The sequence below is a fragment of the Schistocerca gregaria genome, chromosome 1 (genome assembly GCF_023897955.1).
Source record: "Schistocerca gregaria isolate iqSchGreg1 chromosome 1, iqSchGreg1.2, whole genome shotgun sequence".
NCBI lineage: Eukaryota > Metazoa > Arthropoda > Insecta > Orthoptera > Acrididae > Schistocerca > Schistocerca gregaria.
The window spans coordinates 263,587,994-263,605,798 of NC_064920.1; the positions used below are offsets into that span (position 1 = coordinate 263,587,994).

The 17,805-nt window shown below is 42.6% G+C and overlaps 1 protein-coding gene across 2 annotated transcripts in view; it reads left to right on the forward strand.

Annotated features, from left to right (window-relative positions):
* The window catches only part of LOC126339944 (uncharacterized), an 86,726-nt gene that overhangs the window by 52,497 nt on the left and 16,424 nt on the right, over positions 1-17,805 (forward strand). Inside the window, exons 5-7 of one of the 2 annotated variants that reach the window (XM_050001674.1) lie at positions 2,526-2,804; positions 13,907-14,104; positions 17,252-17,417. In XM_050001674.1, coding sequence (XP_049857631.1) covers positions 2,526-2,804; positions 13,907-14,104; positions 17,252-17,417 — 643 coding nt within the window. The remainder of the gene's footprint in view (positions 1-2,525; positions 2,805-13,906; positions 14,105-17,251; positions 17,418-17,805) is intronic. The other variant, XM_050001675.1, reaches the window with a different exon arrangement.

Sequence of the window (17,805 nt, forward strand, 5' to 3'; positions counted from 1 at the left end):
AGTAAGTCAGGTCATACATAGATTAATTGCCATATAGAGATGTGTTTTCTAGCAGTTTCTTATAACCAATCTGTATAGCCAAACGAATGTATCAAAAAGAGATAAGAGGACATTCATGAAAGTTATGATAATGGGCGGCATGCAGATGAGGTGAAAAGAAATTTAGATCATTCAGATACTTTTGAGCATGATAGAACATCAATCTGAACGTGCTGAATGTAGTCAAGCTAAGTTTTAACAACTCTTCTTGCAATTCGTATCTATATCTTGTTGCCTTATGATGTAGTCTATCAACTGACTCCTTTTGTAAGTCGAGCTGTGTCATGCATTTTATTTCTCACCTCATCAATTCTCTTAGAGACATTATTTGCTCTAAAATTTTTTTGGGTTTGTATATACAAGAAAATTATTTTTAATACAATTTTAGATGTGTGTCGTCATGTGTCATAGTGAGCAACACGAAGTCTTTTGTTAGCGTTGTTAATGCTGGGTCTTGGATTCGATTTCCGGCCAGGTTGGGGATTTGTCCACTCGAGACTGTGCGCGTGTGCATGTTTGGGTTTGTGAGTGGCCGCGCGGGACTAGCCAAGCGGTCAGGTTGCTGCAGTCATGGACTGTGCGGCTGGTCCCGGCGGAGATTCGAGTCCTCCCTCGGGCATGGGTGTGTGTGTTTGTCCTTAGGATAATTTAGGTTAAGTAGTGTGTAAGCTTAGGGACTGATGGCCTTAGCAGTTAGGTCCCATAAGATTTCACACACACATTTGAACATTTTGTTTGTATGTGTCTGTTGTGATGATCATACTTTCATCATCATCGAAGAGCAAGTCGTCGTAGTGACGTCCAATAAAGACTTGGACCAGTCGGCTGAAATCCCCAGAAGAGGAGTCTTGGCGAAACATGCCCTACTCATATTTTGCTAAGTTTAATAGCTCCTCAAATGACATACACTCCTGGAAATTGAAATAAGAACACCGTGAACTCATTGTCCCAGGAAGGGGAAACTTTATTGACACATTCCTGGGGTCAGATTCATCACATGATCACACTGACAGAACCACAGGCACATAGACACAGGCAACAGAGCATGCACAATGTCGGCACTAGTACAGTGTATATCCACCTTTCGCAGCAATGCAGGCTGCTATTCTCCCACGGAGACGATCGTAGAGATGCTGGATGTAGTCCTGTGGAACGGCTTGCCATGCCATTTCCACCTGGCGCCTCAGTTGGACCAGCGTTCGTGCTGGACGTGCAGACCGCGTGAGACGACGCTTCATCCAGTCCCAAACATGCTCAACGGGGGACAGATCCGGAGATCTTGCTGGCCAGGGTAGTTGACTTACACCTTCTAGAGCACGTTGGGTGGCACGGGATACATGCGGACGTGCATTGTCCTGTTGGAACAGCAAGTTCCCTTGCCGGTCTAGGAATGGTAGAACGATGGGTTCGATGACGGTTTGGATGTACCGTGCACTATTCAGTGTCCCCTCGACGATCACCAGATGTGTACGGCCAGTGTAGGAGATCGCTCGCCACACCATGATGCCGGGTGTTGGCCCTGTGTGCCTCGGTCGTATGCAGTCCTGATTGTGGCGCTCACCTGCACGGCGCCAAACACGCATACGACCATCATTGGCACCAAGGCAAAAGCGACTCTCATCGCTGAAGACGACACGTCTCCATCCGTCCCTCCATTCACGCCTGTCACGACACCGCTGGAGGCGGGCTGTACGATGTTGGGGCGTGAGCGGAAGACGGCCTAACGGTGTGCGGGACCGTAGCCCAGCTTCATGGAGACGGTTGCGAATGGTCCTCGCCGATACCCCAGGAGCAACAGTGTCCCTAATTTGCTGGGAAGTGGCGGTGCGGTCCCCTACGGCACTGCGTAGGATCCTACGGTCTTGGCGTGCATCCGTGCGTCGCTGCGGTCCGGTCCCAGGTCGACGGGCACGTGCACCTTCCGCCGACCACTGGCGACAACATCGATGTACTGTGGAGACCTCACGCCCCACGTGTTGAGCAATTCGGCGGTACGTGCACCCGGCCTCCCGCATGCCCACTATACGCCCTCGCTCAAAGTCCGTCAAGTGCACATACGGTTCACGTCCACACTGTCGCGGCATGTTACCAGTGTTAAAGACTGCGATGGAGGTCCGTATGCCACGGCAAACTGGCTGACACTGACGGCGGCGGTGCACAAATGCTGCGCAGCTAGCGCCATTCGACGGCCAACACCGCGGTTCCTGGTGTGTCCGCTGTGCCGTGCGTGTGATCATTGCTTGTACAGCCCTCTCGCAGTGTCCGGAGCAAGTGTGGTGGGTCTGACACACCGGTGTCAATGTGTTTTTTTTCCGTTTCCAGGAGTGTATTTTACAAGCTATTACATGCCCAATGTCTTGCGATTAAGCTTATTCTGGTAATGTAAAGTTTCTGACGTCCTGTTCAGGAACGGCTTGCTTTGGCCACTAGTGTAGGGTAAGGGGTCACGGGAAGGTTGGAGGTGTTGTCAGAGTGTTCTTTGGCAGCCCACCGTGATGTTCATGCCGCCGAACCAGTGGCTGTCGCTGCTGCGCCATGCTCCGGAGGGCCGGCTGCGGTCTGCGCTGAAGCGGCTGCGCGTGGGCGTCACAGCAGGGACGGCGCTCAAGGCGGAGGCGCACGCCTGGATCGAGGCGCGCACGGGCCGCCCGCTGATACAGTGGTACGGCCAGACCGAGGCCTTCCACCTGTGCATGGCGCTCAACCGTCGCCCCCCAGTGCCACCTGGCTCAGTGGGGCGCGTCAATGACGGGGTGCAAGCCAAGGTACTGCATACTACTACACATTGGCCGGGCGCGTCAGTCCTTAGTGTCGTTTAGCAGTACTTAGTTACTTACATATTCCATAGACCATTAACATAGTTGCCTTCGAATGGAAGTGTTCTTCAACTGCAGTACATCTACATCTACATCTACGTACATACTCTGCAATTCACCCTACGGTGCGTGGTGGAGGTTACCTCGTACCACAACTAGCATCTCCTCTCGCTGTTCCACTCCTAAACAGAACGAGGGAAAAATGACTGCCTATATGCCTCTGTACGAGCCCTAATCTCTCTTATCTTATCTTTGTGGTCTTTCCGCGAAATATAAGTTGGCGGCAGTAAAACTGTACTGCAGTCAGCGTCAAATGCTCGTTCTCTAAATTTCCTCAGCAGCGATTCACTAAAAGAATGCTTCCTTTCCTCCAGAGTTTCTGAAGCATTTTCGTAACACTCGCGTGATGATCAAACCTACCAGTCACAAATTTGGCAGCTCGCCTCTGAAATGCTTCTATGTCCTCCCTCAATCCGACCTGATAGGAATCCCAAACGCTCGACCAGTACTCAAGAATAGGTCGTATTAGTGTTTTATAAGCGGTCTCCTTTACAGATGAACCAAATCTTCCCAAAATTCTACCAGTGAATCGGAGCCGACTATCCGCCTTCCCCGCAACTGCCATTACATGCTTGTCCCACTTCATATCGCTCTGCAATGTTACGCCCAAATATTTAATCGACATGACTGTGTCAAGCGCTGTATCTGTACATATATCGCGTTTCAGGCACAAACGTAACAATGAAGTAAATATATTTTTATTCTGCATCACACGTGCCTCCAGTGACAAGATAAATAAATGTCTGATGAAGAGAAGTTTTGTACAGAAGAAATGATTCCAGATCATATTTAAATTTCGCTTTACTGTCTGTTAGATATTTTATGTTACTGGAGAAATGATAAGAAATTTTTGCTTCGTAAATTACAAATTCAGCTGTTTCAGCCATTGGTAGCTTCAATAAAGAGAAATGAAGGCTGTATTTTTCTTTGATATTGTAATTGTGAATATAATTTATCTATTCATACTACAATGAACCATTTATGACGAGTTTTAGGTGTATAAAGGCAGATATTTCCATTGATAAATGAGGCCAGTGTTTTGAATAACATTACACCAGAATTTATCTCATTTAGAGACTAATAATTACACCTATTAGGAATAGTGCGTTTTCAGGTTGGCTACTACCTCAAAGTACGAATACCAAGAGTATGCCCCTTGGCAGAAGTTCGCGCTTTGAAGTGTGGACACATGGACACAAAACTTGTAATCTCTACTGAAAGGTATACATAATAAAGCGCTAAAGGGACTCATATAGGCATGCGTATTCAAATACAAAGATTTGTGAACAGGAAGAATACGGCACTGCCGTCGGCAAGGCTTATATAAGACAAGTCTCTGGCGCAGTCGTTAGATGGATTACTGCTGCTAAAATGGTAGGTTGTCAAGATTTGAGTGAGTCTGAACGTCGTGTTAGTCGCCGCACGAACGATGGGATACAGCATCTCCGGGACAACGATGAAGAGAGCGTGCCGTGATTATCAGGAGTCTGATAAAATATCAAATCTGAAATCGCTGCTGCCGGAAAGAGATCCTGCAAGAATGGGACTACGACAACTGAAGCGGAGCCTTCAGCGTGACAGAAGTGCAACCCTTCCGCGAATTGCCGAACGACCCGCTCGTGTACCCTTGATGACTGCACAACACAAAGGTTTACGCCTCGACACGGGGCTGTTGATGACTGAAAACATGTTGCCTGTTCGAAGGAGTCTCGTTTCGGATTGCATCGATTGGATGCACGTGTACGGGTATGGAGACAACCTCATGAATCCATGGACCCTTCATGTCAGCAGGGGACCGTTCCAGCTGGTGGAGGCTATAATGGTGTCGGGTGTGTCCAGCTGGAGTGTTATGGGACCCTTGGTAAGTCTAGCTACGACTCTGACAGGTGACACGTACGTAAACATCTTGTCTGATCACCTGCATCCATTCATGTTCATTGTGCATTCCAAGGAACATGGACAGTTGCAGCAGGACAATGCCAAACCCCAAAAATGCAGAACTGCTACAGAGTAGCTCCAGAAACACTCTTTTGAGTTTAACCACTTTCACTGGTCACCATACTCCCCAGACATCTACATCATTGATCATATCTGGGGTGCCATGCAACATGCTCTTCAAAAAAGATCTCCATCTCCTCGTACTTTTACGGATTTATGGACACCTCTGAAGGATTCATGGTGTCAGTTCCCTCCAGCACTACCTCAGACATTAGTCGAGTCCGTGTCACATCGTGTTGCCGCATTCCTGCGTGCTCGCGTGGCCCCTACACTCTATTAGACAGCTGTACTAGTTTCTTTGGCTGTTCGTATGTGTTTTGGACAAAAATATGGAAACACAACGAGAACATTCTTTAACGTAAATGCTGATACTAGTCAAGCGTTTTGGTTGCACTGTTCTATTTGACAACGAACAGCGTTTGTACAATGCCTCAGTACGTAGCAAGTGTCAATCGTTGTGAGGACCATGGTTTGTATTGCTGTGAGCCATTATATCGTATCTAAGTGAATTAAAATGCAGGTGAAGGTCCAGTGTATGGTGGATGCTTCTTTAACTAAGGTAACCGAAATGTTGTTGAGGCGCTGTATCGAAGATTTACACTCCCTAAAGAGAAAACGTAAATCCATCGTCTGATATGTCACAACGCGGACGAAAGCTCGTGTAGAGTAATCGTGACGGATGGTCATTGAAGAGCATTGTGAAGAGAAATAAGAGTGGCGAAGTGGAATTTAAAAACTACTCATCAGTGACGCAAATGACCGTAACAGGGATAGGTGGTGCAGAAGTCATAAAGCGTGGACTATATAGCGATGGAAGAAAGTCATTTCGTCAGATGTGTCTTGTTTCACGCTGATAACAATTTTCGGCCGAGTTTACATCACAATAGTGAAAGATGGCGAGGATTTGCTGATGATTCGGGCAGCGATGTCGTGGTAATCCGTGGTCCTCATGTTTTCTCTGCAAAGACGCATTACTACTAAGAGCTATGTGCTGATCAGATCCATAACAAACTACAGCGTTTGTTTCAAGACACCCGCGCAGTTGTTCACACAGCTGGCATCTTCCAGGATTGTTTTTATGAGAAAGAGGATTAATTGTCACATCTTTCCCGCCCACCACAGCCAAATGTGAATATTATTCAGCCGAGACGGCAGGTCACTGTTTTGAATGCCAACAGCTTTCCTGCACCATACTACGCATGGTATGTGTGGTGTTTCTGTGTTTTCATATTTTCTATTGATACGTATATGTAATAAGGCTATTCGGAATGTATGAAACGATCGGTCGTGAAGTGGAAACCACACTGAAAATCAAAACTATTTTATTTGCAACAGTTAGATACACGTTCCAGCTACTTCTCTACATAGTCGTTTCTTGACTCAGACATCTGTCGTAGCATTGAACCAACGTTCCGAAAGCCTCGTCATAGATGGCAGCCTCCTGTGGTTTCTGACAATTTTCTACGACGGACAGCATGGCGTTTTCTGTGAAATAACGCTTTCTTCATTGCCAGCGGTTTATTTGAGCCAAGTCCGAGCTTAGGGTGGGCCATCAAACACTTCCCATCGAACACGTTGCAGGAGCGTCCTCATTGTCCATATAGTGTGCGGTCGAGAAATTTCTTGAAGAAGGAACTGCATGACCGTTACGTTATATGGGGATGCACGAAATCAGACGAAATCTCTCTGCAGGTACGCATAATTGGTGAGAGAAACTATTTTCTAGGCGTCTTTAAGCGCTCATTGTGGGCTGACAACTGAGAGAGCGATGTGTCGCATACCATAGACACTGCCCAACGCGTTTGTGTAAAGCTTCATCTGAATTTTACACTGGTTTTCATTCGCAGCTGATCGTTCCTTACTTTGAAAATGGGCGTGGTGTATAAACCAGTACATTACGCAAGAATTTTCAGATGTTGTTCTGAGATAGCTTCTGCCTACTTTGCTACACTTGAACCACTGCCTATGGCGGCTCTTTAAAGAGTTGTTTAAATTCGTTTGATTTTTGGTGCTATTAGCTTTTTAAATTTACTGACTTTCTGGACGTGTCTATACAGCCACCTCAATTTTCTAATGTCGATTATGACAATACGAGCGTGAAGACAATACAATACCCGGCCCCCAGGAGAAGAAAATCCCCCACCCAGCCAGGAACGGAACCAGCGTCCCTTCGGTTAGGAATCCGCCATGCTGACCGCGCGGATTCGAGGCAGACCTGCAGTTAGCTTTCTTTCGGTATTCACTGGACATTGTGCACATCAATGCAAATGTCTTCGATAACGCGCTGTGCGTCTTGTTTCCATTCCCTCACGGTACCTTTTGTTGACAACAATAATGCCGTATTTGAATCGTTGCTCTCATATTTGCATTGAATACTGCTCTGTTCAATGCAGTATTTTGTTTTCCGACAGTGTTATTCGTGCGTTAACAGTACAATGGACAGATTTAGTAATGAATAGTTGGACGGTATGCACTTCGTGTATGGACGCACTGAACACAATGGAAGAGCGGCGCAACGACGCGAAGTTGAGCCACCCCCACAATGACGGCAGGCACGTCAGATGTACACAGTCGTCTACGAGAAACGAAATCCTGTGTTTTATGCTGTACGTTTCGGCGAGTAAATACTACAGAACTTTTCTAAGAAACAAATATAACTGGTTTAACAAAATGACTAATCGTAATTACATTATTACTCTGTAATGTGCCGCAATATTCCTTATGATCCTGATACCAAAATATTCAGATGCTATCCCTGAATAACCTCTTGAAAGTTTAGCGGCGAAGATCTGGTCCTTACCTCCTTAAATCCTGTAAGTAGGTAAGACAGTGTAAACGGATAGCTGAAGTTAGATGTCGTGGTTGTTGCTGAGGGAGTTTGGCACAAAGAACAGGACTTCTATTCAACTCAGTATAGCATTACCAGCATAAAATGAAACACAAGTGATGCTGGACCGGTTCTAATAAAGAAGAAGAAAATAGGAATTCGGCTACGCTACTATGAAGAGCACAGTGAACGCATCGTAATAGTGAAGATACATACGAAGTCAACAACGAAGTTTACATGCCTATTAGCTCTAGAGATGAAGGGATTGAAAGAATTTACGTCAAGGTAAAAGAAATTTTTCAGATTGTTTATCTGTGATGGAGCATTAGAATTCAATAGCAGGCAAAGGAGAAGAAGGAAAAATAGTAGGGGAACATGGACTGGAGGAGAAGAATGGCACGAAGAGCCGCCTGGTAGAATTTTACATTCAGGATAAATTAATCATTGCTGACACTCAGTTTAAAAATATTGAAGACACGTGGAGAAACGGGAAGGTTTCAAATAACTTACATAACAGTCAGAATTCGTACCTGTTCCTGGAAATCTATTACAGAAAATTCTTATATATAAGGTGCACTGGGTAGTACGTGATGCCACACGTAGATAGGATATCGATAACGGTGGTTTCAAATTGCTACCCATAATTGTTCTGAAAAATGTGGATGTTGAGAACAAGTTGTTGTTGTTGTTGTTGTTGTTGTCTTCAGTCCTGAGACTGGTTTGATGCAGCTCTCCATGCTACTCTATCCTGTGCAAGCTGCTTCATCTCCCAGTACCTACTGCAACCTACATCCTTCTGAATCTGCTTAGTGTACTCATCTCTCGGTCTCCCTCTACGATTTTTACCCTCCACGCTGCCCTCCAATGCTAAATTTGTGATCCCTTGATGCCTCAAAACATGTCCTATTAACCGATCCCTTCTTCTAGTCAAGTTGTGCCACAAACTTCTCTTCTCCCCAATCCTATTCAATACCTCCTCATTAGTTACGTGATCTATCCACCTTATCTTCAGTATTCTTCTGTAGCACCACATTTCGAAAGCTTCTATTCTCTTCTTGTCCAAACTAGTAATCGTCCATGTTTCACTTCCATACATGGCTACACTCCAAACAAATACTTTCAGAAACGACTTCCTGATACATAAATCTATATTCGATGTTAACAAATTTCTCTTCTTCAGAAACGCTTTCCTTGCCATTGCCAGTCTACATTTTATATCCTCTCTACTTCGACCATCATCAGTTATTTTACTTCCTAAATAGCAAAACTCCTTTACTACTTTAAGTGTCTCATTTCCTAATCTAATTCCCTCAGCATCACCCGATTTAATTTGACTACATTCCATTATCCTCGTTTTGCTTTTGTTAATGTTCATCTTATATCCTCCTTTCAAGACACTGTCCATTCCGTTCAACTGCTCTTCCAAGTCCTTTGCCGTCTCTGACAGAATTACAATGTCATCGGCGAACCTCAAAGTTTTTACTTCGTCTCCATGAATTTTAATACCTACTCCAAATTTTTCTTTTGTTTCCTTTACTGCTTGCTCAATATACAGATTGAATAACATCGGGGAGAGGCTACAACCCTGTCTCACTCCTTTCCCAACCACTGCTTCCCTTTCATGCCCCTCGACTCTTATTACTGCCATCTGGTTTCTGTACAAATTATAAATAGCCTTTCGCTCCCTGTATTTTACCCCTGCTACCTTTAGAATTTGAAAGAGAGTATTCCAGTCAACATTGTCAAAAGCTTTCTCTAAGTCTACAAATGCTAGAAACGTAGGTTTGCCTTTTCTTAATCTTTCTTCTAAGATAAGTCGTAAGGTCAGTATTGCCTCACGTGTTCCAACATTTCGACGGAATCCAAACTGATCCTCCCCGAGGTCTGCATCTACCAGTTTTTCCATTCGTCTGTAAAGAATTCGCGTTAGTATTTTGCAGCCTTGGCTTATTAAACTGATAGTTCGGTAATTTTCACATCTGTCAGCACCTGCTTTCTTTGGGATTGGAATTATTATATTCTTCTTGAAGTCTGAGGGTATTTCGCCTGTCTCATACATCTTGCTCACCAGCTGGTAGAGTTTTGTCATGACTGGCTCTCCCAAGGCCGTCAGTAGTTCTAATGGAATTTTGTCTACTCCGGGGGCCTTGTTTCGACTCAGGTCTTTCAGTGCTCTGTCAAACTCTTCACGCAGTATCGTATCTCCCATTTCGTCTTCATCTACATCCTCTTCTATTTCCATAATATTGTCCTCAAGTACATCGCCCTTGTATAAACCTTCTATATACTCCTTCCACCTTTCTGAATTCCCTTCTTTGCTTAGAACTGGGCTGCCAGCTGAGCTCTTGATATTCATACACGTGGTTCTCTTCTCTCCAAAGGTCTCTTTAATTTTCCTGTAGGCAGTATCTATCTTACCCCTAGTGAGATAAGCTTCTACATCCTTACATTTGTCCTCTAGCCATCCCTGTTTAGCCATTTTGCACTTCCTGTCGATCTCATTTTTGAGACGTTTGAATTCCTTTTTGCCTGCTTCATTTACTGCATTTTTATATTTTCTCCTTTCATCAATTAAATTCAATATTTCTTCTGTTACCCAAGGATTTCTAGCAGCCCTCGTCTTTTTACCTACTTTATCCTCTGCTGCCTTCACTACTACATCCCTCAGAGCTACCCATTCTTCTTCTACTGTATTTCTTTCCCCTATTCCTGTCAATTGTTCCCTTATGCTCTCTCTGAAACTCTGTACAACCTCTTGTTCTTTCAGTTTATCCAGGTCCCATCTCCTTAATTTCTCACATTTTTGCAGTTTCTTCAGTTTTAATCTACAGGTCATAACCAATAGATTGTGGTCAGAGTCCACATCTGCCCCTGGAAATGTCTTACAACTTAAAACCTGGTTCCTAAATCTCTGTCTTACCATTATATAATCTATCTGATACCTTTTAGTATCTCCAGGGTTCTTCCACGTATACAACCTTCTTTCATGATTCTTAAACCAAGTGTTAGCTATATTAATTTGTGCTCTGTGCAAAATTCTACTAGGCGGCTTCCTCTTTCATTTCTTAGCCCCAATCCATATTCACCTACTATGTTTCCTTCTCTCCCTTTTCCTACACTCGAATTCCAGTCACCCATTACTATTAAATTTTCGTCTCCCTTCACTATCTGAATAATTTCTTTTATTTCATCGTACATTTCTTCAATTTCTTCATCATCTGCAGAGCTAGTTGGCATATAAACTTGTACTACTGTAGTAGGTGTGGGCTTCGTATCTATCTTGGCCACAATAATGCGTTCACTATGCTGTTTGTAGTAGCTTACCCGCATTCCTATTTTCCTATTCATTATTAAACCTACTCCTGCATTACCTCTATTTGATTTTGTGTTTATAACCTTGTAGTCACCTGACCAGAAGTCTTGTTCCTCCTGCCACCGAACTTCACTAATTCCCACTATATCTAACTTCAACCTATCCATTTCCCTTTTTAAATTTTCTAACCTACCTGCCCGATTAAGGGATCTGACGTTCCACGCTCCGATCCGTAGAACGCCAGTTTTCTTTCTCCTGATAACGACATCCTCCTGAGTAGTCCCCGCCCGGAGATCCGAATGGGGGACTATTTTACCTCCGGAATATTTTACCCAAGAGGATGCCATCATCATTTAATCATACAGTAAAGCTGCATGTCCTCGGGAAAAATTACGGCTGTAGTTTCCCCTTGCTTTCAGCCGTTCACAGTACCAGCACAGCAAGGCCGTTTTGGTTAATGTTGCAAGGCCAGATCAGTCAATCATCCAGACTGTTGCCCCTGCAACTACTGAAAAGGCTGCTGCCCCTCTTCAGGAACCACACGTTTGTCTGGCCTCTCAACAGATACCCCTCCGTTGTGGTTGCACCTACGGTACGGCCATCTGTATCGCTGAGGCACGCAAGCCTCCCCACCAACGGCAAGGTCCATGGTTCATGCAGAGATAGCAGAAGCCATAAGTCTACTAAAAGATAGGAACTCTCCAAAAAAGATAGAACGTTTTCGAAATCCTATTAAATTTAAAATCCGGAAATATAAAAGAATGAAAATCATTTGGTACAGAAGTAAAATGCAAGTCAATTACGAAGCACAAGTATCGGAAGAAATGTATAGATGACAAGCATGTAAAATTCATTACACTTTAAAATAGTTATGTAATACTACACTAGACAAATAATGAAAAGTGTCTCTCTTGTGTATGTATGTTTACTGTCCTTTACGACATTTTCACTGCTGAAAAATTCAATGCCAAGATATTTAAATGTCATTACCTGTTGAAAACTTTTTCCAACCACTTCTAGTTCGCATCTAATTGGTTCTACAGATGTTGTCATAATTTTCTGAGTCTGTATGATGATAGTTAGGTTTTTGGTTGCCATATATCTAAAATTTTCTGTATGTTATCTTCGTTGTTATCTAACAGAACTAAATCGTCAGGTTAACAAATCATTTTTATTTCGTCGTCCAGAATTCTATAATCACTACCAGCCAATACCTCATCACCCCTTCCATGACTAAATTCGAAAGTTTCGGACTCAGACAGTCACCTTAACTAACAATATTGTAAACCAATAAAACAAAGGTAAGCTGGTCTGTTGTAAACGGAATTATCCACAGCCTAAGAATGAATACTGCATCTGTGTGTGGCCTAAAAGATTTAAAACCATGCTACTCCTCTGCAAGGGTTGTTATGGTTTTTACTTTATTTCTTATTATTATTGTTATGAGTTAATGAGCTGAAATGAGTAGATATATCAGCATGCAATTGGACGGTCTCTCTTATTTCCTTTCTTTTACAATGGAATAATGATACAATTCCTCCATTCATTTGGAATTTTATTACAGATTAAAAGCTTGTTATCTACTTTGGTTAATTTTGCATTTAGTGGATGCTACACTTTAATAATTCCTTGGTAATTCTATCTTTTTTGGAGAGTTCCTATCTTTTAGTAGACTTATGGCTTCAGCTATCTCTGCATGTGAAGCAATTACTCCATTGTTTACTTCTATGCTAGTCTTCGAAACTTTCCAGTTTCATCTATGTCATTCACTTCCTCATTCTTTCCTCGGTATTGGTATCATTCTCTAAATTTGTTTCTGCATCCCACAGAACTCAAGTTCTATATTTTTAGAAAATATTTTCCAGTGTTCGTTCTTAAAATGATTCACTAGTGATTTTGTCTCATTATGAAGCCTTTGGAACTCTTCATAAGATTTTTGTTGTTTGAGTAATACATAATTCAAACAGACACACCTTTTTTATACATTTCTTGAACCTCTTTGCGAAACCATGGTGTTCTGTTTCTTTCCCTGTTATGCTGTATAACTCTTGGTCTGTTGCTTCAATATGTCGTTTGATTTACTTCTAACATTATCCTCTTCAGTGTTGGTCTTCTTTATTTTGTTTGCTGATCGTTTATGATATAAAATTTTTGTAAATTCTTTCCATAGCGACTCTAACATTGAGTCGCTATTGCTGAAAATTCATGTTATTGTATGTAACAGTGTGATCTCTTGTGGATTTACGAACTCTTGTATTCTGGAAAACGTTCTTATAACGCTTTTTGTGCTCACAGAGGATATTATTGATTCTCAGTTCGTTGCTTGGTCATAAGCTGTTGCTACTCTAACCATTATCATTTAGAAAGTCATCATTAAATCGATATTTAACTCTTGGGATAAAATTATTTGCAATTGGAGCATTGAAATGCCCCATTATCACTGTAAGTTCGCTTCAAAGAATATGTTTGATAACTTCTTGTTATTGTTCATAGAAGGCTTCTCGTTTCGTTATAGGTCTACAATCCTCTGGTCTATACAGAGAAATAATGTTTAATTTGTGATGAGCCACGTTCTGTTTTAGTAAAAATATTCATTCAGAGATGTATTGGCACTTTTCATAACATTTTTGTATTTCTTGTGGATAAATATCCCTACTGCTGCTTTTAGCCCTTGTCTCCTTCTCGACTCCACTGTATATGAGTAGGTGCTGATCATTTTCCTTCTGACCTTTGCCTTTCTTTTTGATCCATGCATTTCACGAAGTAGCTCTCTTTGTATGTGTTCTGGTTTCAGTGGATGGTCTTAGTGTAGGAACTGCGTATCTGCAAGGTTTGCGATTGCTCTAACTGCAGGTATTGGACTTAGAGACTGGGAAGTGTCTCGGTCCAGGAATCGACGGCGAGCTGTTCTTCAAAGGATGGGCCATCATGGAGGAGTTCGTGGACAAAGAGGGCTGGATCCACACCGGAGACGTGGGGCACTACGACGCTGATGGCAACTTTTACGTCGTCGACAGAGTAAAGGAACTCGTCAAATACCGTGGTGTTCACGTGAGTTCTTGCAGTTACGTTTGTTCTCGGGAATAAAACTTTCCTATTCAGTCCTGTGGTCATTACATTAAATCACTGTGCGTTAAGCCTGCACCAGTTTTCTTCTTTACCACTTATAAAATTGTCCTCCCACCGCTGGACTCTACTTCGGCGTAAAATTGTATTCGGAGCATTGGTATAAACTTCATTCAAATACACCAGGACGCCTATGGAATCTACATAATTTTGAGACAATTTTTATAAGCAGAAATGTTATAAAATTGTTTTAGAAAGCTTTTAAAATAATGTTTCAATAAAAATACGAATGAAGTCTTTCATCTATACAGTGGTTCGAAATATCAATGATTGCTACACTCTGAATTCCCATGTGACTCAATTTCTTTTGGTTCAGTACTGTTGTCAATCGTTATTAATGATCAAAGGTGAATGCAAGAGAGCTGAGTTTAGCATGTGACGAGTGATACTGCACTCTGTGGTTCATCTGCATCCAGTATTGAAATTTCTCCTTCACTAGTACAACCAAATTCGTTGTTAACGTTATAGATCGCTGATAATCGCAGTAGTTTGGCAAAAATGTGAAATGTAATATATGGCAGGATTTTCATTTGGATTGAAAAATAAATTCCGGTTTTACTCAGCTTTTATCTGAACAAAAGGGCGATCTCTTATTCATTACGAATCTGACGCATCGTTTTTCTTCTACAAAGTCTTTGTACAAATTTAGCTTTAAATGGCGAATTTTGTCGTATAAGATTAGCACATGGGATACAAAATCTGGTGGTTGCTAGTTTTCTTTCATTTTTTTTTGTTTTTGTACTGAGCAATCATCCCACAGAAACGTCATGTAAGTTACTGCCTTATGTTTCTACATGGTTGTAACTGCACACTAAGTGGACTGCGTCTTTCAGTACAAACTGTTTTGAGTCCAAATATCCACACTTAAGCATCTGACCTCCTTCCCAGAGAAAAGTAAGCATTCATGGCTTGCCACATGTACTTGGATATACAACCCATGTAAAAACCATCTACTGCTAGTAGCTACAGTTACTAGTCTGCACTTGAAGTAAATACTGATGTAACGTTGTTCAGTACAGGTTGCCTGTCACGAATAAAAATATCTACATTTACACGCGTTACACCTTGTGTAACTAATAATTACCGTTCACTGCTATGACTTTTTGTGTCTCTCTCATGAACAGAACTACTAATAAGGCCAACAAACGCCATTACACGTTCTTCACACACTAAAATTCTCAACCTCCCTTTTCTTCTGGTTTTTCTGAATTAACGCTGATATGAATTTCTCTAAGAATTGTAGTTAAATAAAAATATAAGTGTAAAACATTGACAAGAACAAGTAAAATTTGTTTTTTTCAGAAAACATTTCATTTTCCAAATACCAGGTGTTAAGGCGGATGCCACCAGTTTGAATAACCGAGAGAAGGTTCAAAATCATCATACGACAGGAAAGCATAAAATATCACATAAACAATGGCAATTTAAAAATACATGTATGAATGAAATCTCGAAGAAAATTTCCGTCTAAGACGGGTTGTGCTGCTGCTACAAAATAGCTATTACATAGGGGAGACCAAGGACTGATGATCCTAGAATGATAACACTCTGTTTCGTAATTACTTGAAATGTCTGTTTGATACCTTACTGTCACCGACATTATCTCCGACTAAAATATTTTGGTACGTACTGACGGACAAGTCCGCCACTTAGAAGAAAGCAGGAGACATGCAAGAGGTAGCGAGTAAGAGGTACATTGTGCACTTGAGAGGAATAGTACATACCTTTCTAAAAGCATTTTCATGTATTCTACTGTGCCAAATTGTAGCTGTGACTGCCATGACGATGTTCAAGCGACGTAAGCATAGAAATCCACCTCTTCGTATTTATGGTACTCCCAGAATAATATTGCTGAAATTATTTATTTGCTGTTGCATAAATGCGTTTCGTAATCTTCGTCTCCTGCTAATCTACATCTTCTGCACGCAGACTACCTCTTGCGTAGGACGGTGGCGTGACACAGCTTTGGCGCTTAAAGCAGCGATGAGGTTACGAGTTAAATAGCCTAACCTCAAGGCAAATAAAACTTCCTGAAATGTGGTCGGCTAACTATGGTAAGCAGAAAGTCAGACTTAGGAAAGGTAACTTATGCTTACCCTTATGATTTTCATGAGTTTCTTTACATCGATGATATCTTCGCTTTCTCATTCCTGATGCAGCCCTTTGCCACATATATCCATTATGCTCGGAAGTTAGAAAAATTAAGGTTTACAGAATTTAAAACTATGTGCCACTCCTTGTAGATGACACCCTCCAATTGATTTGGCATTTAATACCTTGTTCACTTAGCTAGCTTTCACTGTCACGAACAGAAAGTTTTCAATTACGTAGGCTCTTGCTAGGTTTCAGTTGGCCAGGAAATCCTTCTAAGGCTTCGTTAAGGTAGAAATTCTTCAATTTTTCAAACGAACCTGCCACATGTTTGTTAGCAACGAGCAAGTTATTTACCTTAGGATTTGGTCTGTTACTAGCTCTGCTGTCTCTTATGTTGATGGAGTCTCAGGTGATTAGACACTTCGAGATATCTTAGGTATTTGGATGTTAACACTGTCCAGCAGACCACACCCACCACTGAAACTGTCTGAAGTTAATGTGGTCTTCGTGGACGTGCCACGAAGAGCTAGGAAATAAGGGTCAACGCAGACAGAGCTCATCTTTCCCGGGTAATGATTATTCAACTGAAGTGCGAGAGGTTCCTCAGAAGTCACCCACCAACGACTGTTCCGCCTCAACTGCCATTCATCTCATTGGTACGCAGCACACCTCAATATCGAATTTTTGCTTGTCCAGAGCTTACAGTTACACAGTAATGGAGGTGATTACGAGACCCCAGCTCAAGAAACCTGGATTCACCAAACCTGTATCCAGACAACATAGGCTGCCCTCCCTGAGCCATTTCGCACAATCTAGGAGGGACGTGCAGCTTACACAGCGCCACAGACGTGGCGAACATTATCTCCAAAAGTAGTATCTCCTCGTTCTCCACCTCAACATCCAAGCATAGTTCATTGTTTGTAACTGCATGATATATGTACTTTGCAACGGTGTGCAGAGCAGTGAATGTTTCGGCAGGTATCGCCTTCAGAGCTGGAGGCGTGGCTGCTGGGACACCCGCAGGTGTCTGAGGCGGTGGTGGTGGGCCTGCCGCACGACGAGGACCAGGAGCACCCAGCAGCCTTCGTCGTGCTCGCCCAGGGCGCTACCGTCACTACTGACGAGCTGAGGCAGCTGGTAAAAGGTGAGGCGAGGAGAGGTGGAAGACTCACAATAAGGACTTAGCATTTACTGCCTGTAACCGCTCAGTGTCATTCAATACGATCACGACGACACCCCTCGATCGAAGTTAACACTCGTGGTGTCACTCGCCTTCATTCATGGCAGTGGACGTTTGAAAATTCGTGACGCTAGCTCAATGGTCGTCAATTAATTGAATTACTGCCACGGGGCTGAGGAGGAAGAACACATCCTGGTGGTACCAGCATTATGCATATTTTGATGTTCGATTAATCTGAATGGTTTGCAATGTTTCAGCGATTCTATCCGAACTCTATGCTGATGTACCGAAACGGACAATTTTCGCAGATAAACATGCAAGTACGTAATGGATGTTCAGTTTCTCAATATAC